The sequence below is a fragment of the Tympanuchus pallidicinctus genome, unplaced genomic scaffold (assembly GCF_026119805.1).
Source record: "Tympanuchus pallidicinctus isolate F22 unplaced genomic scaffold, pur_lepc_1.0 scaffold33, whole genome shotgun sequence".
NCBI classification, from domain to species: Eukaryota; Metazoa; Chordata; class Aves; order Galliformes; family Phasianidae; genus Tympanuchus; species Tympanuchus pallidicinctus.
Window position 1 is genome coordinate 1358148 of NW_026294751.1, and position 21540 is coordinate 1379687.

The window sequence follows — 21540 nt, forward strand, 5'->3', positions numbered from 1 at the left end:
ACCGGGAGGCCCCACTCAAAGCGGTGCAGTAAATTCAGCGGTGCACATCCCCGAGGGACCCCCAGTAGGGGATGGAAGCCTCGGACTTCGCTCCCCACTGCGGCTCGTGGCTGCTGGGGATGGCAGCGCTGTGCTGTGCACATGTGAGAAGGGAACCACGCGCCCACACTGCGTGGGGATGTGCTGAGAGCACAACGGGGGCGGATGGAGATGGGGGCGTGAGGTGAGAGCCCCTGAGGAACAGAGCCCCTCAACCCCCCCAGCCCTATGTGGAGGTGAAGGAGATGGCACGGCCACCAGGAGCCGAGCCGTGGGGGGCAGATGGGGACAGCGGGAGGCAATGAGCGGCCGCACGCAGCGTCCTTCCCAGGTCGGCACGGAAGCGTCGGATGCAGAAGCAGTAGACGAGGGGGTCGAGGCAGCTGTTGAGGCTGAGCAGAGCCACGCTCAGCACGTGCAGCACATCCAGGGCGGCCGGGGGCCCGCAGGGCGGCGTCGGGGGCCGACTGCCCACCCAGGGAGCCAGCATCAGGTGATAAGGAGCCACGCACACCGCAAACACCAGCAGCATCCCCAGCACCATGGCGCGGGCCTGCTGCCGGTGCGACCCCGGGGAGGGGACGGCGGTGTCGGACAGCGAGCGGGCGATGGAGGCGTAAGCGCCCAGCACCACCACGAAGGCGACGGCAAAGAAAGCCACCATGGCATAGGCATAGGCCCGCTGCCGCGCGTGCTGCTCGAAGCAGGCGGTGGCTCCGGCACGCGCCGGTGAGGTTTGCCGGGTGCTGAGGGCGGGTGCAGCACAGCCCAGACCCAGCAGCCACGCCGCACCGCACGCCAACGCCGCCCCACGGCGCCCCGCCAACGGCAGCGCCCTGCGCACCGCGCTGAGCCGATCCACGCTGATGAGCGCCATGAAGGTGACGGCGCTGTAAGTGGCCAGGTAATAGGCGGCGCCGGCCAGGCGGCACGCGGCCTCCGGCAGCATCCAGTCCCCCCCGGCCAGGTAATAAGGGATCCAGAGAGGCAGCGTGAGGTTGAAGAGGATGTCGGCCAAGGTCAGGTTGATGAGGTAGATGCGGACGGCTTTGCGCACTTTGCCGCGCTGCAGGAAGACCAGCAGGGCCGCCAGGTTGCCCGGCAGCCCCACGCACAGCACCAGGCAATACACGACGGGCAGCAGCACGAACTGCACCGGGTCGCTGGGCACACACGTGGCCGGCGCCGAGATGTTCATCCCAGGGTCCTGCGGAGATGGAATCCAGCACAGGGCTTGGCTTGGCTCCATAGAGGCGCTCTTCACCCCCCTCCCCCCCCGGGCCCCCATCCACACGGCCGGCACGGCGCACTCTGAGAGCGGCAGGCACAGCTGTGCTGTGGCCATGGGGCTGAGCTGCAGATGGCGGCACCCGGAGGTGCTGTGCTGGCTCCAGCTCAGTGCTGTGGGGTGTAACGCTGATCCCCCTGCTCTGCCGTGCCCCCGTCGCCCCACATCCCACCCAGAAGTCAGCACACAGGGCAGCACACGATGGGGAGAGGTCGCAGCATGGGGCAGTTTGTAGCCCCAGGGCTCTCCCAGCACTGTGCACCCATGGACTCATCGCCGTTCTCCAGTTCTGGGCATGGAAAACCTCTCTCTGTTGTAATGCCCGTAGCACAGAGCTGCAGCAATTTCACCTCTCATCACAGCTGCCCACACCTCAGCGATGGCTCTGAGTCACCCAGCGGGCGGCTCTCAGCACAGCAGGGCCAGACTCAGCGCAGCATCCAACACTGTATCCATGCAGGACTCATCCAGTGGGCCTGAGCTGCCTTGCAGACCCCCAGATCCCTTAACAATCCCCGTTTCTTTTCCCTTTTACTGGCAAATAGGGGATGCACCCACCCAGCCCTGCACCCCACACTCAGGGCATGGTCCCAAGCTCCATCCCATCCCTGCTCAGCAGGATGCTGCAGTCACACGGAGCTGATTGCTTACCACGCGTCCCCTCCAGCTGCTCTGAGTTGTCTGGCAGAGCTGGGCTGCAGGGAGCTTTAAATGCTCCGGGTGGGCTGGGAGTGCTTCATTTCCACCCCTGTAGGAATGAGTGCAGCCAGAGAGAGGAGGCACCTGTGTGTGTTTGTAATGGAGGAGGCCACGCTGGAGCCATGCTAAGACCCCTGCGCCAGCGTGGGCTGGGGAGAACGGGGGGGAACCTCCAGGCCCATTTCCCAGGCCCCACATGAAAGCAGCAGAGGTCAAATTTCTGCACTCAACAGCTGGGGGGAAGGAGGGGGAGGAAGGGGCAACCAAATGGGATCAAAGCCGGAATCTGCCTCTTTGTGCCTTCATTTGCTTCAAAGGGGGATTCAGTGGGAGTAGTGCCCCGGGTCCCCCCAGCACCACAAAGAGGAGGCAGCCCCCTCCCTGCTGCCTCACACAGCAATGCTTGGGCGCTGTTTTGGGTCAGGATCCCCCAATGGAGGTGCTGTGATCAGTTTGCCCCAAACGTGTCCCAGCCTCTTTGATGGTTGATGCGCAGGGTTCCAACGTGACCTCGGGGTTGTGCCCAGCTGTCACCACAGGGCACTGAATGCATCCTGGAGGGCAGATGTGCCCTGACAGAGCAGGGTGCTCAAGAAGCTCTGCTGAAATAGGGTGGGGTTGGGGACACGGCTGCTGTCCCACCTGGATGTGCAGTGAGCAGCCGGGCGCATTGCGGGGTCACCACAGGGCTCCCATCCCATGCAGACGCTGCCCCTGCACGACACCCACATTGCCATCATCCCCAGGCGCTGCTCCAGCAGCCCAGCACCCCCTGCCACACCTCAGGGACCCCCCAGTCCTGCAGCTCAGCGTGGAGGGAGGCAGAAACGGAGGAGGCAGAGCATGAAAAAAACAGAGGCTTTATTCCAAAAAACCACAAGCCGCCCCCCCCAGGAACCCAGCGCCAGCGCAGCACCGCAGTGATGGCAGTGCCACGATCACCATCCATCCCGCAGCCGGGACAGCACACAGCAGCGCCGTCACATCGCTCCACAGCAAGCAGAGCCACCGCTAAAACCGCCCCGACGGCACCGAACGGCCGCGGCCTCCCATCACAGCACCGCCGTCATCGCTCCGTCCCGGCTCATTCTGCCTTGGCCTTGGCAGGCGCTGCGTGCCCGCGGACGTTGAGCAGCAGCAGCAGCCCGAGGCACAGCGTGGCGGGGGCACACATGGCCAGCGGCTCCCGCAGCGCCAGCAGCGTGTAGATGGCACCTGGGGGGGCACGGGACGCTGGCACGGGGCGAAGGGCGGCGGAGGGCATCCCGGACACCCCCTCCCCGCCCTCCCTCCCCCCCCCGCCGGCTCTCACGCACCGATCATGACGACGCTGAGCACGAAGTTGCTGATCTCCTGCAGCAGCTGCGGCCCGAAGGCGAGGAGCAGCCCGGCCGCCGCCTCCACCGCACCGACGGCCGTCAGGTAGGAGCCGGGCGAGGGGGAGAAGCCGAAGTCCCTGAGGGGGAACACCTCCGCGAATCGCACGAACTGCTCCTGCTGGAGGGCGCAGCGCAGGGCACGGCTCCGGCATCGCTGCCCACGCGGAGCTCCGTGCGGCGCGGCGCCCCCCGGGACCCCCTCACCATATGGCGGTGCGAGTCGGCCGAGAGCCGCTCCGAGAGCTTCACGGAGCCCGCGAGAAGGAAGAAGAGCCCTAGGAGAACGCGAAGAGCCCGGAACGCCGCCGCCATGGCCGGGATGGGGCGGGGATGGGGCGGTGCGGAGCGGATCGGGACGGCCCTTCCGGCTGCTGCCGTCCTCCGGCCGCTCGATCCCTGCCCCTATCCGTGCTCCTATGCCTGCCCGCAGCTCGGGATGCAGCGGTGCCGGTGCCGAGCCGCTGCTGGCATTGCTGTTCCCTGCCCTGCTGGAGCACCGACCGATGGCAGCACGCAGCCCTGGAGGCCCGCGAGAAAGGGGAAAGAAAAGAGCTGGCCCTCCTTGCAACGCTGGGGTCGGCAGCTCCAGGCCCCGCACGCGCGGCGGTGCTTCATTAAGTGCAGGAAGGATCCAGCGCTTCTGCAGGGACACACAGGAGCGAGCTGCGGGAGAGCAGCGCGGAGAGGAAGGAATTTTCCCTTTGCTTGCGAAAAACGCCTTCCTTCAGCAGGGCTGAGGCACAGATGGGAGCCGGCTGCAGTTTTTTTTGTGCAGAAGAGCAAAATCATTGCAGCGTCTGTTTGCTTCCCTCTGCTCCCCGGCCCCGGCAGTGCGCTGTGCTGGGAGCGGAGCAGCGCTGCCCCTCGGCTGCGCGTCATCGCCGCAATGACTCAGAGCTCAGCAATAAATAACAGCACCCCGCGCAGCCCCGACCTCACGGGAAGCAGCTGCGGACAAAACACGGCTCCTTCTTTCACCGAACCCCCCGTCCAGCCCCACCTGGGATCCCGCTGGCTTTAGATTCAAGAACCCCCTTCTAGGAGTCGCTCATCGTTTGTCGGGCCTTAAAGGAATCGTCCCCATTCAGCACAAGGCCAGACAGCAGCAGCTGCCCCAGGCGCGCTCGTTCTGCATCTCACCGCCCCATCCTCCTCCCAGCAGCAGCCAGCAATCCCTGCCCCAACCGCTCCCAGCACAGCCCCCCATCCAGCACGGACCCCAATACCACAGGCACCCACCCTCAGCCCCACACTTTGCACAGAGTTGATCAGGCTGATGAAACAGCAGAACCGAGGCCTCAGCTCCAGCAGGCAGGGAACAAGCAGCTGCCAGCACAGCATGAGCTGATGGAAACGCAGCGCGAGTCGTGGCTCAGGTGGCAGAAGGGCCAACGCAGCACCGGGGAGAGAAAAAATGAGGGCTTTGTGCAGCCCTCCAAAGCACATCCATCAATTTCCAATATAAAAACCACGGTTTGCTTATAAAAGGTGTGGGAGGTGAAGAGAGATGTGAATGCTGATGTCACTGAGGGGGAAACAGAATTAGGGCAAGTTACTGGAAAACAGCAGGAATTTGAGGGGAAAAAAGGCTGCGTGAGAGGACAGCAGCCATGGAGACAAGCCAGCAGTGCAGTTCATGCTCTTTGAAGAAGCAGCAGTGGTTGGAACAGTGACGTTTGAGCCATTGCAGAGCAGCTCTCAGGGCTGAGAGCCTTTCCACCTCCCGTGCTGCCCTGCCAGCAGGGGGATGAGCAGCATGACGCACTGCTGGCCCAGGCTGACCAAAGGGACGCCCCCCAGCATGCAGTAAAACACGAGGGAAGCCTGGCAGTGCTGCCTGCACAGCAGATGCTGCATTTGATCCTTCCCAGCCCAAGGGCAGGAGGCGCTCAGCCCCAGCGCTGCAACACCACGAGGAGCCACCTCTGCAGGTAAGGCAGCTCCAGTTCTCTCCTCAAGCTTCCTCCTCCTCAGATAGAACTGAAGTCTAAATTAAGAGGTGAGTAGTTTAACTTTCTGCACATCGCACAGTACTGATGAATCTAATTAGCAGAACCTAATCACCAAACTCATCTGCTAACGGCACGTAACGCAGCACCACTGCACCTCCTGCAGTCACTGCACTGCAGTTTAGGAACCACAGAACCTCTCCTGGAAATCTGACAGCTGTCAGTAATGCAGAGATGTCAAAAACACCAACAAATCCTTCACCTCACTGCACCAAGAGGTGAAACACAACAGCTCACGGCTCCAGCGCAGCGCCAACCTTCCCCAGTGCAATTATGCAGAGTGGCTTTAATGCATCACACCTGTCCTATCCAAGAAAATCAATTTGAACCATGGAAACTCATGCTTTAAGAGCAGAAAAAAAAGCACTGCTCTGGTTTTCAGGCAACTCCAACCCTGGCATCCAGCTTTAACTGCTGCAGTCATTGAGTAAATGACGACAAATCAATTGAGCAACGAGCAAACAGTGAGAAATCCAACAGGTACACAGAGCCCTGCAGATGGGGATGGAATGGGTGGAACTTCCAGAATCAACTCAAGTGCCTCAGGGGAAAGAATCCAGGAAAAAATCAAGCTGGTCATTCTCACAAAAGCCCACACGGCTGCACGCTGCTCAGGAAGCACAGCTACCCCACAGCTGACATAGGTCAACTGGCAGAATGAGGGCCAGGGCAAGGGCACAGCAGGTGAAAAACAGACACATCACAGCCCTCAGCTCAGGGCACCTCGTGTGTTTGCCACGTGAAGCCCAGTGCCTGAACCCCTTCCTCACCCAAAGCACATCCTGCATTCCTCCCACAGGCTCGCACTGCAGGCGGTTTCTCAACACAGAACATAACGGCTCACCTGCTGAATGCACTCCACCACAAAACAAGGCAGCATTAAGAAAATTCAAATACTTTATTTTTAAAAACTCCTAGAACGTTCCTGGCTCCTCTTCACTGCATTTGGGCTTCGTCTTCTTCTGCAAGTACAAAGCGTGCCGTTAGCCAGAACATAGAAATCGCCACCAGAAATCACAAGCAGCCACACAGAAAGGGAATCAGTGCATCACGAGGGAAGGCCATGCACCTGACAGACTTTCTCTAGAATCTTAAGGTCTCTCGTTAGGCTTGAGATGAAATGAACAGCATCCACATTGTCCTCTACTTCAAACTTAAAAGATCTGAAGTGGCTTCGTGCTTCACTACCCAAGAAACAAGAGCAGCAGTGACAAGGCACACTGGATCCAATCAGTTCACTGATTGAATCTCATCACCTTCACGACTTGCAGGGTGACCTGCAGCACGCCTGGGTTGTCACTTACCCCTCCCTCATGTTACAGAACTTTGCATGTTGCTCTCCACTCAAGATTTAAACAAATCTGCAGCTCCCCTTGTAGTTTAAGTAGCAAATTAGAGGGAAGATGTCATTAATTCCAGCTCTACAAGTTACTTTATTTCCCTAAACCACTACCTGCTCCTTCAGTGTTCATTAACTACTTCAAAAACACAGCTTTTGTAGCAACTTTAACACTTAATTATCTGCTTCATTGCTCTCCTCCTTTGCTGACAATCACTGCACCCCATTCCCAACCCATCCACTTCAGCCTCAATCTTAGGCATGATTATTTCCTGCCCTGACCACCTGCAGTGTTCAGAAAACGGTTTTGCATGATGCTGCACGGCTGAGAAGCCTAAACCAACAGTCATACCTTGGCTCTACGAAAGAAATACAGCTTTTATATAAAAATGAGATCAATCACAGAAGCTTCAGGCAGGAATTACCCCACACATCCCCTCGCGATGTGCTGCTCTAACAGATCAGCAGCCTAAGGGCATTCTCTACTTACTTGTTGCCTTGTTCCCTTGCTCCACTCACATCACGGGACATCACGCTGGATGTGCTCATGCTCAGCTCCTGAACTGGGAAAATCATCACAGGTTTTATCAACAGCAGGTCTGCAATCTGTCATACAAACAGAAAGGTGTTTCTGCTCCCAAGTGCCAAACCCAGGTCACAGCCCCACAGCAGCACACCAAGTCCCACATCCCACACACTCGCTGCTTGTTTCCCACTGACTGCACACCAACTGCCCATTTGGTTATTCCACTATTCAGAACAGGACAGGGCTGTGCTTACCTCTCATGGATGAGCACCCCAGTTTCACTCAGCTCGCATCTTCACCTAAAGGATAACAAGTGAAGTTATTACAATAACATACAGAAACTTCTAACCATTTCAAAGCTAACTTAAAAAGCAAAGATTTCAGATACGTGGACTGATTAGTTATGAAGGGGAATTTACAAACTATTCCAAAATATTAAATGGAAGAATAAGGGGCAGAAATAGGCTAGCCTAAGCACTTGTAAAGAAGTGAAGGAAAATGCATGTAGTTGACTGAAGAACTGCACCTTGTCAGAGCACAAACCGTAAATCACCAGTCTGAGTACAATGTGGTTTGATTGCAGCCAGAGGTATACTATCCCTTATGTGAAGGCATTAAGGATTCCAATCAAGCTACTTCTTCTATTTGAGCCTAGTTTGTCTCCTGTACAATGCCCTCTTCCTTCTGCTTCGTGAAGGAGTGCAGTGCCCCTTATTCCTAGCAGCCCCCAGTTCGATAGTCCTAGAAGTGCTTCAAAAGCCAAAGGAAGACACTAGAGATTAGCACTGGAAGTCTACTGCTTTTATTCTAAGCGACAGCTTCTTCCCTTCTGACCTCCCCCCCCCTTTTACTTACAGCTTAATTGAGGGCAAACTTCAATGGTTAGCAACTAGGGATGTAGCAGTACAAGGTTCTGTGCACACCTCAAGCTGGGAGGCAAATCGCAATGCTCACAGTGGGATTTCACCAGGTAGGGAAAAGTTCAAGTTTAGTCTCCAACCCACCACCTGGGTTTTATCATGGCCCTCGGGAGCAGAAAGAGAGTATGCACATTTTGTTTTCTATGCCATAGCAACAAACACCATGCATAAGGGATACTATATCTTTGTGCATCCTTTTAACACTCCAGATTCACTTCTATAGCCACACTCCTCCCAGCCCTCCCAGTTAGCTCTTCAGTACTGGTGCTCAGAAGCAACATTTATAGAGATGGGGTTTCACAGACCACTGCGGGATTGCACAGCCAAGTCCTAACATGTCAATCATTACCTAGCAGCAATGACAGAAGTGGGAGAAGGCCAATCCTCCCTTTTTTCCTTTTCCAGTAAGTAGCTATTTAAGAGCCCCACTAGCTGGTATGGAGAGAGAAATCTGAAGCTAATTAGCCGATTCCAAACTTCCTAGTAGTGGAAGAAGCCAAGTAATTAGTCAGAGCAGCAATACTTTTTATGCATCCTTTCTAACGAGCTTAGCCTTATTTAACGTGATGGAACAGAACACTGGCCTTCCTGATCATGTCACTGCAGCTGGCAATGATTAACAGAGACATGCAACCCCATTACTGCTGAAGTCCTAAAACTACTCACAGGCCTCAGTGTTTAGCTATGGGGAAAACTGCAAGCAAATCAACACTTTGGATGCTTAATGTTACAGTAAAGCCCCCATACACGCTATGCTGTGCTCTCCTGACAGCACCAGAATCTGGCCTGAGGGCCTAACAGGTACGCATATGTATTCTGACACCACACTTCTGAGCTTCAGATGATCTTTTTGAGAAAAAGTGTGTTTCACACCAAGATAGAAAACCAAGATGAAACACAATGCAAGCACTTCAATGCCATTGGTTGGTACGCGCTTGTTACAGACTGGCTTTTCAGTTATCTACCACACCGAGTTTCATTACTGCAGGCAGTCAGAGCTGGTATGAGACCTATGGTTCAGTCACAGGTTGCTTGCTCCAAGAGTGTCAAAACCCTACCGAGTTTAAGCATGTAGAATAGAGCAGATGTGCCCATAACCCCTCCACGACATTTCTGCAGGTAAAGTCAAGTGTCCAGAGCACACTGGAAATACTACTTCCATCTGAGCATCGGTTTAAAGATTAACAGTTCCGTTTTACTACATGACAGCATGCACACTGTCAGCAGTTTTGCTGCTGAATTCCAGTCCCAGGTTTAGAGTAAGCCATCACCAAAAAAAAAATAAATAAAAAATCAAACTGACTTTGTGACAAACTGTGCCCCTGTTTGGTCAGATTTGAGCTACACTCACTGCGCTCTAAGCAAAGGCCTAGCATTGCAGTCTTGAGATGCAAGGTGCAGCTGGCTGCTTTCAGAGGAACACTGTAAGCTAACTACAGCAGGGCAAGGCTGACCAGATCGCGTGTTGGACAGCAAGAGTATTTTCTTGAACATAACACAGATTGGTCCAAAATACCAGAAACGAGTATGCAAAGCAGAACTTTGCAGATCAAGTGAGAAAACACATCACAGCACCTCTGAAAAAGCTGATCAGACGAGCCAGATCGTGTGCTGAAACAAGGGACCTTGAAATTCAGGTTCAAGAACTCATGCAAAAGAGCTGGAGATCAGCATGTCTGGATGTCTGGAAAAGTAAACACGTTAATCCTGAAAAGCTACATTCAGCATTTCTATTAATGAAGAGTTTAGAATCACATCCTCGAGACAGATGAGAAATGAAGATGAGCATCACACTACCAAGATGACTGAGAGGCAGAAGTATAGAACCTCACCACTGTCCAAGGCAGAGAAATGTACTTTGTTTGCCAATCGAGGGTTAATTAAAGACAAGTGAGATGTCCAATAAGCTCTACTGAAATTTTACAGGGCTATTCACTCAAGCAGTCATATGTATGTCCTGAGAAGCATTCCCAATCCATCCTGAAGCTGACCACGTTTACTGAGCTTTGGCTACCAGTTTACACAGGGCTACAGCAGCGATTACTGACACATTTCCTACCGAGCCAAGACTCTACATCAAGGGATGCATTGCAAATGGGCCACTGTCACTGCGGAAAGTTTGATCGGCCCTGTCCTATGCACTGAGAGCACTGGGTTGACTTGTTCACTGAGTGCAAGACCACGCTCCCTCTTCCCCACAGAGCTCCTCCAAGAACATCTTCGTCACACCGTAACTGAGAGAAATGCACACAGGCCGAGCCACACGTACAAAGGAATCGGGTCTGAAAGCACTTTGCTAAGAACCACAGTAAGTCGTTGCCTACTGGCTTTGAACAAGGCAGAAGCTTAAAACCGAAAACCACGCAGCTTTGATGCAAGTTTAACATACAGGTATGAAGAGTGCTGCACTGTAATTCCACAGTCAGAAGTGTGATGTCAGAATAGCCACAGTATAAGATTACATAGAAAGTCACCAAGTTATATTATATTGCTTGTTACCTACCTGTATGCAGTCGGCAATGAGAATCTTGGAGCAAGCAGGAATACTACATCCGGGTCCTAATGTCCATTGCCATTTGTGGTACTACGTTCCTCACAGTTATGAACTGCAGAAATGCTGGCTAAGTGCAGTTATGTAGCAGGCCACTAGTTTTAAGTGTAAATTGCAGTCTCAGAAACTCCAGCAAAAGCTTGCTGCCACAATAAATGGTTGCCAAGGAGAAGCCAAGAATTTTTCTACCACAAAAATACCACAAAATCTCAAAAGCAGTTTCAGGTTCTCATCAGCTGTATACATGATTAGTTAACGTGTCTACACCAGAAGATGGGATCATTCTCTATTCATTTGAGAAAGTGTGAAGATATGAAGATACCAGTTTCTACATGCTGCAGTTTTTAGATATCAAGTGTCAAAAAGGGCTCAAATTTTGTTAAAACAAAGCTAAATTGCAACAGCCAATGTCCTCCAAGTCCAGTACAAAAATAGGTTATGCAAGGCAGACCCAGCCAGGAACAGGTCTGCCCAACCAAGCACTTTTCTTAGTTGCTTTGATGATTCAGTTACATCGATCTGATTTGCTGAAAAAAGTCCAAAACCTCATCGGAACAGATCAAAGGAACATGAGCTTCTCACCTCCCACGTTTCATAACTTGATCACGTTTTAACATTGACATGTTTGCCAGCTTTTAAGATACTACCTTTAAAAGGTCTTGAAGTGAAGTTGGCTATTTAATTGTCATGCCTGTTGAATACGTGCAACTCAAAGCAGAGCTCATTTTAGAGATTCTGCTTATGCAGCTACAACCAAGCCAGATTTAGCCGAGCTTTCAGATCTTTTGAAAACTGCCAAATCCTCTCCATATATTTACTATAGTCATTGTTTTTGCAACTCATCTATGCTACCAGCAGTAGCTTATGTACAAAACAGGGTACCAAAAGACCACCTCTGTAAGGTACAAGGACATCAGCATCCTCCACTCTTCAGTTACAGAGCTACAAAAGAACGTACTTTAGGATATGCACCAGCATCTCTTTAATAAAGAATGACATGTCATCTGAAAAATAAACTGAAAACATTAATTTCATGTTTGCGTTCAGAATTCCCCAGCTCAGACACCTTCCGTTTTTGTGGGTGTCCCACGAACACCCTGCAGAAAACACAGGCATTATTTAGTTCTCCTTGAAGCAAATTGCAGTGGGACTGCTGGTTTTAAGCTCGATATCCAACACAAGTACTCCCAGATACCTGGTCTGCAGTGCAGGAACTGCCAGTTCAGAGCTTCCTGAGTAACAATTCATTGTCTTAGCACGTTATCAATCTCCAAACTTTTCTGGGAAGATAAAAAGCATTCACCAAACCAGCTGAGTCACTATTTGGTGCACTGAATGTTCCAGTCAGTGTTACCTGGGACCAGTATTTCACAACATGCCACTTTGGTCATTTAAGGGGTATCAGCACTTACAGTGAGTACTTCACAAGCAATCATCTGCACTCTAAGATACTGCACATCTGACACTGAACTTTTAACCACAGAGAATTTAGCACAGAATTTAGAGTTAGCCAATGCTCAGCACGAGGAGTGGAAAGATCACTGTTAAGATTGAAACTACTTACAGAACGCTCAGTAGTTGGGGAATTGCATGAAGGTACAGCCAGCTACGTCTACCTACTGCGTGCTAAGCAGGTTCGTGTATCCTGCATTAACACCAAGGCATTTTATGCTGGGAAGTCGCGTTCCCAGCTTATCTGGTACAATGTAATAATAAGCAAAGCAACTACCTTGAGTCCAGAATGCTTTGAAATTCTCCTGAGGGGAGTTAATGAAATTAACAGCAAGCTAACGAATTCATCAGATCTACAAAACAGCCTTGAAGGGAATTTATTTGTACGGTGCAGCATTAACTCCAGATTTAGATACTGCTTTTGATGCATTACCTCTACACATCAATAATAACAATAGCCATCGTGCAAGAATGCTCATTTCTCTGTATTTTACATACAGGCTTTTATGATTTATCCAGCAGCTACAAGATTCAGGACTAGCTCCTGCAGCCCCCATAATACAATTGAATTCTGAGCTATGCAAATTAGTCCACTCAATTAGCACGAGGACATAAGCAAGTTACAAGTATGAATTAGCAGGTTCTCCCCTAATCACTTGAGCAGCACTTCTGGGGTTTTTTTTTTTTGCCAAGCAGTTTCAGGCAGGTACACAATACGGAGCAAGGCCAGATCCTGCAATCTCAAACAGCTTAAGAGCATATAAATATCTCATTAATAACCCGTAAGTTAGGGAGTCGGTCAATACAAGTCTTTCTATGGGTTTATTTTAAAATAACCATTGCTAGTCTTCTGCTTAAAGTCTTTAGAAAGTATCAAGCAGTAACTGCCAAGGTGGTAAGTGCAACCAGCCCACCACCCGTCCTCCAGAGCTAAGGTAAGAAATGCTTTACATGCTGCATTACTTGCAGCGTAGCTTTCGTTACCGTTATCTGACAGCACCTGCAAGATTTTGAGTTGCTTTCTTATTGCAGCCCAACGATCAAAAATCTGCACCTACTGGGCAGTTAAGCTATTTGTCCCAGTCTTAGGCTAGAGGCTTCATGGGAAGAGATCTCAGCTCTTCACTACAGTTCCACACCCTGGGCCTAGTTGGATCTCTATGGCAAGACTCTCAGTTTACTGCTGAAGGTGTGGTTATATTATATTTAGCCTCTTAATTTAACCATGAATGGCAAGAAAAGTTACTACATTTAGTTTTCTATTTATTTGAAGCACAGTAAAAAAAAGTTGGTACACTTTGGGAATTCAGTGGCACAACGTACACTGCCATCAAGTTAGGGACGTTATACATCAAAAAAACAGCTAAACTTGTTTTGAAACACTGCATTACATAATTAAGTTGTACTTGCCCAAACAGACCACTTACAAATATTAGGTCAGTAAGTTTCTAACATCCATAAAAACGTAGCTTTCTTACTAAAATGCAAGAATTAAAAAGTTGGTGTCTAAACAAGACAGACAAAACAAACTGGAATGAAACTACAGGTCACATCTAAAATCGGGGCTTTTTGTTTGGGCCTTCGTATTCTTCTCTCCCTCTACCATATCCTGTTGGTGTTCCAGGCCCCATTCCTCTAGGACCCTGGCCACCCACAGGCCCCGCACCTCCCTGCCCAAAGCGTTCAGGACGCTATTGGAACAGAATTAACAGTTCATTATATGTAGTTGATGTCCATGTGTGTTAAGTATATATTTTTAGAAGGTTCCGCAGTCAAGGTTCGTCGATACAATCACCATTGAGCCGATCCACAGGTACCGGGAACATAGAAAGGAAAAAAGGGTAATTTAAAAATTAGTTTATTGTAATACATGCCTTGAGGTATGTTCCCACTTGATGCATTCTCATACATCTGTTACAAAGAACAGATCCTCCCTGCAGTGCTAGAAATGTAAGCATTAGTGCAGATGTGAATTAACAACTTTTCACAATGAGCTCTAGCAATTTTCAACCAAGTTAATGCAAACAGCTTGCAAACTTCTCACCTTTAGTGCGATAAAAGCTTAGATTACATCACTGTCATTTCCAAACAAGCCTAGCCAGAGAGAGCTTCTTCAGTTCACTGAAGTACGAGCTGACATTCGTGAAATGTCACTGTAAACAGAATGCCTACTCACCAGTTAATGGCATGTGCTGCAATAGAGCCCATGTGCTTTTCAAGATGGGGTTAAGACTACGGTCTGCTGACTAAACTGTAGAGGTCTTAGGCAGTAATCAAAACTGACAGTGAGCGCTACTGCATTACAAGAAGAAAAAAAAATGTGAAAAAGCTCATGACCAGTGATTTACCTAACCAACGCAACTGCTCCATCAAAAGACTTGCTTCTGTTCCATCCCACACACTCCGAAACTGCTGCTGTATGTGCAGTGTGTGTTCAGAGAACCACAACTGACTCCGTTTCAGGTTAGAACTATGCACAAAGGGTTGTGTGCATCCAGTCAATAGATCCCTTCCCACCCCACCTTCATCACAAGCTCCTGGAAAAATTCACAGCTTCGGTGTTGAAAGGCTACACAGCAAGATGTAAAAGCTAAGTTACCCTGCAGTAAAGCAGAGACTTCAGATATTCTTGCTAGCACCTCCCATTGCACGTACTTCATTCAGTTACTGTAACAGTAGTTGTGATCAGCATTCAATGTACAGAACTGCCAAATTTTAACAAAAAGCTCTCGACCTTGGTCTCAAGCACAGTTTTCTGCTACCAAGTAACAGAACAATGCTGGGCTGTTTGTTACAAAAGGTACCTGCAACTGAAAACTCAGACCCCGCTTCTGAAAGTCAGTTTCACTCCTCCCAAGGAAAGTTATGTCAAATGCTAACAAATCTTTTTCCTGCCTACTTTGTGGCAGCTGGAGTCTACCTCCTCTCCCTCACGAAGATGTCAGCCCAATAACTGTGACAGCACTGCGTGGCAGAGATCCCCCATCCTAAGAAACTCAAGGCCATCTCCCTGTCACACGTTTCCAGGTATTACACTCGTTCAGCATGCACCTGTACCGGGAATTTCAAGAGGAGAAAAATACTCACAGCATTTACCACAGACTGCCTAACTATTTGCTGGAAGCTTAAGAGCTGCCTAAAGGTATCAGTAGACTACAGGTACATTAAGGCCACCAGCACTGTCTGCTGAATCGTTGCGGCTCTGCAGAGTTATGGTTTCTAAGACACAGTTCCCATCAAAACAGAAGATATTTGATAAGCTGTTATGGTAGCTCACAAAGTTAAGCCAGAGGCCTAAACCCACCCAAAAATCATTTCGTTCAGCTTGTGCAACACAGTACACCCTGTAAGAGGAGGGTGAAAGCACGCTAGTATCACCACCTCAACCAACAGCTTTCCATTATACCCAGTAAGCATTTCTTTAACCTGGATCAGCATTGCTTCAGTGTGATAACACCAAGCAGGCTCAAAGCCCATCCACACATATAGTGTGCCAAAAATAGTGCAGCTTGGAACCATACCTCGGAGCCCGAGATATGCAGCAGCCTTAACAAACTCTACCTACAGTCATCCCCAACAAAGAGAAAGCAACAAGAACAGGCTATCATTTCATTCCCTTGTGGATTAGGAACCACAAAATGGCTACAGTCAGACCACTGGAACGTGCCCTAAGTCTTGGAAAAAAAAAGACAGCAATCCTGCTTTTCTATAGCAAACATCAGCATGTAGAGTAAGTGATATGCTGCTCCCATTATTTAAGTTAATCTGCTACTTAAGAGACGTTGGCAGATTTCTGAATTAACAGCATATCTCTAACAGCATGCATCAATTCTACCAAGGCTTGGAAGGGCCAAAACAAATGCAATGTTCAACTGTGGAAAGGAGAACAATCATCTCACTTGCCCATACAGAAGGTCACATTACTCAACAGCTGCTACTGTTATTTTAATTCTGAAAATTTTCGTATTCTCTAGAATTTATAAAAATCCTTCCAAGCCTAACTGTGATGCAGAATTTCTCAAGTCCAATAAGGTCAGAGTTAATTGCAAATATGCTTAACAGCACATTTGAATTCAGTTACAAACAACTTCCAACTGCGTAAACTACCGTAATGGTTAACTAAACTAGTACTACATAATGCCAAACTACTCCTCCATGTTAAACACCTGACGAGAAAGTCAGCAGTTAACAGTGAAATTTACACAACCGAACACAGAACTTCATTTCCAACTGCAACTTTTCTCTTGTGCTAAACTAAAGCCATCACAGGATACGTTACCATGTCACTTCCCATCATAGAACCACTCATGGCTGCTTGGCCAACTCCTGGATTAGCTTCATAACCTATGCCGCCTCCACCTCCAAGAGGTGGAAATTTCTGGGCTGCAGAAGCATAAGGATCTAAGAAAGAGAAATATATAATCATATTCTGACAATTTCTGAGGTAGCCACATTAAATAATCATTTAAAAATTCTTTACCTCCCATGTTCATTGTGGTGGCACCACCCATTCTCATGTCTCTCTCCCTCTGCATAGAAGAAACAACTTTTAGCACAGAAGCTACAACTGAGACCCAGCCTCTCAGGAGACAAAGCGTGCGCACAGCCAACTACTACCACCTCAGTTACACAAAGACACCACCTCTAACCTAAAGGAAGCAGAACACGACCTCAACAACATGCAACAACTCTGGAAATCTCTGAGCACGGTCATCAATCCGGGAAACAGAGCGGTTTCACTTACGGGATCCATATAACCCATTCTACTGTAATTCTCTTCCCTCTGCCTTCTCATCTGTTCTTCCATCTCTCGCTGACGGATCATCATCTCCTCCTCCCGTCTGCGACGCTCCTCCTCCTGCCTGATCAACCCAGAGCAGATCATTAAACCACGGCAGTCACACACACCAGACATCAGCCCCACGCACGAGCAGTTTCAGTTAATGATTACGCTTCAGAAAAAAACACAATCAAGGAAAAAAAACTTGAACTGCTGTTCAACTTCTCATCTACAAACTGAGGCAGCAATGGTTTCTTGAAGAAAGTTTTCACAAATCAACCATTAAAAAACACACAACTGAAAAATCCTGTAAAAGCCAGACCAACCTGAGCTGAATTTCCTTGCGTTTCTGCATTTCCTGATTATGGAGTTCTTCCATACGTCTCAGTTCCTCCTGACGCCTCATAAGGTCTGCAGAAACCAAGTCTGTCAGCAGGAGCTCCTCCACAAACTCAGATTTAAATTCAGATTTGAATTAGAGTAACATCGATTATTCTACTGCAGACACCACACAGCACTGGTCTTAATCATGCTTTTAAGTCAGACTGAGGAAGCACGGTTATTCGAGCTGTTACCAAGTTAGGCACTGAAGGCAGCATTCAGAGCAAAAACAAGCATGAGGAGACAAAGAATTCGGAGCCCATTACCTTGACGCAAGAGGTTTGCCTGATGCTCGTGATAAGCATCTTCCATCTCACTCTCGAGTTTGTCCTTGGCATCTTTCATGTTTTTTGCCACTTGTTCTCTCTGTTGTTTTTCCATTTCATCTAAAGATTTCCATCTCTGGGAATATTCAAACTCAAAACTGCCAGGCTGGGCAAAACGGGGAGGAGTTTCTCTTTCCCTGCAGAAAGGAAGATGCTCAGCCAGGCTGCACAAGCCTCAAAAATGAAGGTCAACAAAAAAATCACTGGCACCACAGCCAAGCACAAGGAAACAAAGGAAAACAGGAATCACCTCAACAACGTGATTAAAGATTGCTTGGACAGAAAGAAAACCATACAGCATTTTATGGATTTAAACAGCAGCATTTAAGTTAACTCAACAACTACACCAAAGGCAAACACAGAGTGTCTCCTGCACCATCACATCCAAGCAAATTGTTCTGCTTCCTGTTCTACTGCATGTTTACCCTGCAGCTTCCTCATCAGAGCCCTCCTCTGCAGGCAAATGCCAGATGCAAAATCCAAAACTAAGACGAGCCCTTTGCCCATATGCAGACAGCTGCTGAAAAAGCCCCTGAGCACAGAGTTTCCAGAGCTGACTTACCAGAGTACTGTGCTAAAGCAGAGTAATATTTACTTTAAGCTAGTCTTCAAAACATCTGAGAGCTGACAGCTTATGCTGACAAAGCAGCTGAAGTTAAGAGATGCAGTAGTTAATGGAAAAAATAGAAAAGTTGAAGAACTTTTCCCATATTACCAATTCTAAGTACTTTTAAGGTCTCAGGAAAAACACTACACTGGTCTGCACTCTTTACAGGAACATGGTCACTAAGGTTCTTGAAGTCTTTGACCAAAACAAGTGATTTCAAACACTTTCTCACATAACACATAAGGCCTTCTCCATCCACTCCCTTTTGCAGCCTGAAAAGCACAGTTCTACAACAAACAGGCTTACATGCACAGGTCCTAACCTAAAACTCATCTACCAACTCTCACACACAGTGGTCTCCTGGTAAGGCAAGTCCATACATTTGGTAACCATGTAGCAACCTGAGATTTTACTTTGTTTCTCAAAGTAATAATTCCAACACATTTATTTCCCAATGGAACACCAACATAAGTCACACCACAATTATCAACAACAGAACAAGCTGTAACAGCTGACACCCGATTTCTGAGCTGTGCAATTACACTCCTACATTCAGCCCCAAAATCTGTTATCAGGCTGATATTTATGCACCATTTGTGATATTCAGAGCCAGGTTCTGAAAACCACCCTAACTCTTACACAGTCAGTGACCAGACTACGTTATCTGCAGACTCATAGCAAAAAGAGGGTGCCTACTTTTGGTACATCGGGTTCTTCTGAGCAAGCTTTTCTGGAAGACCATCTTCATCATCCAGTTGCTCCAACGGTTCCACAATAACTGGCCTAGGGGTGCTAAATACAAAATACACACGCTTTACATTTCTATATCGATCCTTGTTCTCATGTAACAGAAGGAACTGACAGTTTTACTCCGCTTAGAACTAAAAACCCTGAGAAGCAAAATACTTACGTCGTCAACAAGAACACTCCCTCAGTACACCGTTCAAACGCTTTTCTGGCAGCTGGCTTTGACGCAAATTCAACAATGCCTTTTCCCGTTGATCTACCTCGATCATCTACAATCACAACAGCTCTCTCCACCGGACCGAACTGGGAGAAAGCTTCCTCCAGTAACTCGTTGGACACGTAAGGAGAAAGGTTACGCACTGACAGCGCGGCGGCGTGCGTGGCAAAGCGAACGCGGAGCTGCCGGCCCCGCATGGGGGTGTCGTCCAGTTCTGCCTTGGCGATTTCTGCCAGAGCTCTAGATTCCTGGGGGAAGTTTAAAACCCAGTTTTAGGAAATCGGGTTATAAGCCGCTACCTGCGAGATTTTTTAGGAGACGAGCAGACGGTACGAATGCCTACCAACTTAATGAAGCCAAAGCCTTTTCCTTTGTTGATAAAAACCTCTCCCGGCTCCCCGTATTTGGCAAACAACCTTTTAAAGTCTTCATCCGTTATATCGGCGGGCAAATTCCCAACAAACAAACGGCACCTCTGAGTGTAAGTCTTCTCCCCGGGCCTCCTCAGCAGGGAGAGGTTTGCCTTAAAGCCCTACGAAGAAGCAGAGCACATGGAGTCGGCGCCGCAAAGCCGCGGTCGGATCCGAGCGCCGCCGCCGCCGCCGACCCCCCCCCGCGCAGCCCGGACCCCCGCCCCGCGCTCCTCCCCTCAAGATGGCGGCGGGAGCGCGCGGATCTCCGTACCCGGCCGCAGCCGCCGCCATCTTGTGGCTGGGAAAGGGGGAGGGGGCCGTGACTCACCTCGTCCGAAAGCTTGTCGCCGCCGGCCGGGCCCTGCTGCGAGGAGAGGCTCTGCTGTCCCTGGTGCTGCTGCCCCCGGCCCCTCGGCTCCCCGCCCGGCCCGCCGCGGTGGCCCGGCCCGCCCTTGTGAGGCCCGCCCGGCCCCTGCTGCGGCCCGCCTGGCCCCTTGGGCCCGCCGCCGGGCGACTGTCCTTGTCCTTTCTTAGGGCCGCCGGCCGGGGTGGGGCTGGGGCTCGGCTTGGGCTGCGGCTGCTGCTGCCCCCCGGGGCCGGAGGGCGCGGAGGAGGGCGCGGAGCCCTGGGCCTGCTGCTGCGGCGGCTGCCCCGCGGGCAGGGCGGACGGAGGAGGCGCCCCGGGGCCGGACTGGCTGCCGGCGGGGCCCGCCGTGGTGGCGGAGGACGAAGAGGACGAGGACGGTGGAGCGGAGGTCGACGCCGGAGGCTTGGGCGGTTCAGACTTCGGGCCTCCGCCCGGCGGGCCGCCGGGGCCCTGCGGGCCGCCCCCCATAGGCCCGCGGTTCTGGCCCATGCCCATGCCGGGCGGCGGAGAGCGGAAATCGTGGTTGGGGCCGCCGCGGCCACCGCCACCGCCGCGCCGATGGAAGCCCCCTCCGCCGCCTCCACGGCTACGGAACCGATCCCGCGACATGATGGTGATGGGGAAGGCGGAGAAAGAGAGGCGCGCCGGCTGCCGCTGCTGCTCCTCAGAGCCCGCTGCTCAAAATGGCGGCGAGCTAAAGGGCCTCGCCGCCGCCTTTGTCCGTCCGTAATATACCTTCCCCGCCCCCGGAAACCGCCCCCTCCTCCCCACTAACCAATCCTCTGCCGCAGCGGCGAGGACCGATAGGTAGGGCGACAAATGGCGCGCCCGTGTTCCGTAAACTCTTTGATCCTATTGGTAACGAGCCTGCCCTCCGCCGATTGGCTCATTTGACCGCCGACATCGGGACAGGATGATCCGTTAACCTCCTGCGTGCTGATTGGGCAGTTTGACCGGCGGGAGGTCAGTTACGACGGAAGTTCAGCTTTCGATTGGCTGCCGGGGAAGTCAGTCGGGCGCGAACCCGCCCGCCCCGCCGAGCGGCTGCTGGCGCTCCGCAAGCCCGGTAGCCCGGCGGTTCGGTTCCGTTCGGTTGGGTTCGGCCCCACCAACGGGGCGGCTCCGTTGGGCCTCCCCGGCGCGGTGTCACTTGTGCTCTGAGGGCGGGTTTGATGAAAAGTTTCCCATGTGTTCGTTCAAGCACGGCAGCGCAACACAACGCCAACGTGGGAGGTCTGGGCCAGCAGCGCTTTGACCCGAGCTGCTGTGAGGAGCCTGGCAGGGGAGGGGCGTAAAGATTTCCTTCCAACTGAGAAGAATCATCTGCAGACTCCTTGTAAACGAGGGGCACAGCTCTCTGCTGTCCCCTCTGCTGATAAGAAAGCAGATGTCAGTTCTCCAAAGCATACCTACAGGTAGATAAACAAAGAAGCTGTAGAACCCGGTGTTACGGCTGGAATATCCCATGTTCTCAGACAGAAAACAGCCCAAAGTGGCTCC

The 21540-nt window shown here is 50.9% G+C and overlaps 3 protein-coding genes across 11 annotated transcripts; all 3 read right to left on the minus strand.

Moving 5' to 3' along the window:
• Positions 1-265: 265 nt before the first annotated feature.
• On the minus strand, positions 266-1288 carry LOC128088302 (platelet-activating factor receptor-like). Its single transcript, XM_052698680.1, has one exon. It carries the CDS (start codon positions 1286-1288, stop codon positions 266-268), a length of 1023 nt encoding a protein of 340 aa, XP_052554640.1.
• A 1582-nt stretch (positions 1289-2870) lies between these two features.
• Positions 2871-3751, minus strand: TMEM35B (transmembrane protein 35B). The gene is made up of 3 exons (XM_052698676.1): positions 3610-3751; positions 3343-3523; positions 2871-3241 (listed from the first exon to the last, which is right to left on the minus strand). Exons 1-3 carry the CDS (start codon positions 3715-3717, stop codon positions 3111-3113), a joined length of 420 nt encoding a protein of 139 aa, XP_052554636.1. The 5' UTR covers positions 3718-3751; the 3' UTR covers positions 2871-3110.
• Positions 3752-6293: 2542 nt separating this feature from the next.
• On the minus strand, positions 6294-20751 carry SFPQ (splicing factor proline and glutamine rich). 9 transcript variants are annotated; one of them, XR_008210203.1, is made up of 12 exons: positions 20002-20750; positions 19604-19792; positions 19207-19508; positions 18993-19088; positions 17630-17826; positions 17309-17393; positions 16947-17064; positions 16683-16731; positions 16482-16603; positions 7534-7578; positions 7244-7316; positions 6294-6376 (listed from the first exon to the last, which is right to left on the minus strand). XR_008210203.1 is itself a non-coding variant. In XM_052698653.1 (11 exons), the coding sequence occupies exons 1-10, from the start codon at positions 20647-20649 to the stop codon at positions 7558-7560; spliced, it is 1827 nt and encodes a 608-aa protein (XP_052554613.1). In that variant the 5' UTR covers positions 20650-20750; the 3' UTR covers positions 6294-7316; positions 7534-7557. The 9 variants fall into 9 exon arrangements, 1 of the variants encoding a protein (XP_052554613.1); XR_008210204.1 differs by having other exon boundaries at positions 7244-7359; XR_008210200.1 differs by having other exon boundaries at positions 7534-13893.
• Positions 20752-21540: the final 789 nt, after the last annotated feature.

Coding starts and splice junctions, on each gene's coding strand:
- LOC128088302 (XM_052698680.1), bottom strand. CDS start 1,288: ATGGAGCCAAGCCAAGCCCTGTGCTGGATTCCATCTCCGCAGGACCCT.
- TMEM35B (XM_052698676.1), bottom strand. CDS start 3,717: ATGGCGGCGGCGTTCCGGGCTCTTCGCGTTCTCCTAGGGCTCTTCTTC. Junction 3,524..3,609: donor CCGACTCGCACCGCCATATG/GTGAGGGGGTCC, acceptor TGCGCCCTCCAG/CAGGAGCAGTTCGTGCGATT. Junction 3,242..3,342: donor GCTCAGCGTCGTCATGATCG/GTGCGTGAGAGC, acceptor GTGCCCCCCCAG/GTGCCATCTACACGCTGCTG.
- SFPQ (XM_052698653.1), bottom strand. CDS start 20,649: ATGTCGCGGGATCGGTTCCGTAGCCGTGGAGGCGGCGGAGGGGGCTTC. Junction 19,793..20,001: donor GCGACAAGCTTTCGGACGAG/GTGAGTCACGGC, acceptor GCTTCTTCGTAG/GGCTTTAAGGCAAACCTCTC. Junction 19,089..19,206: donor GGAGTGTTCTTGTTGACGAC/GTAAGTATTTTG, acceptor TTTTGTATTTAG/CACCCCTAGGCCAGTTATTG.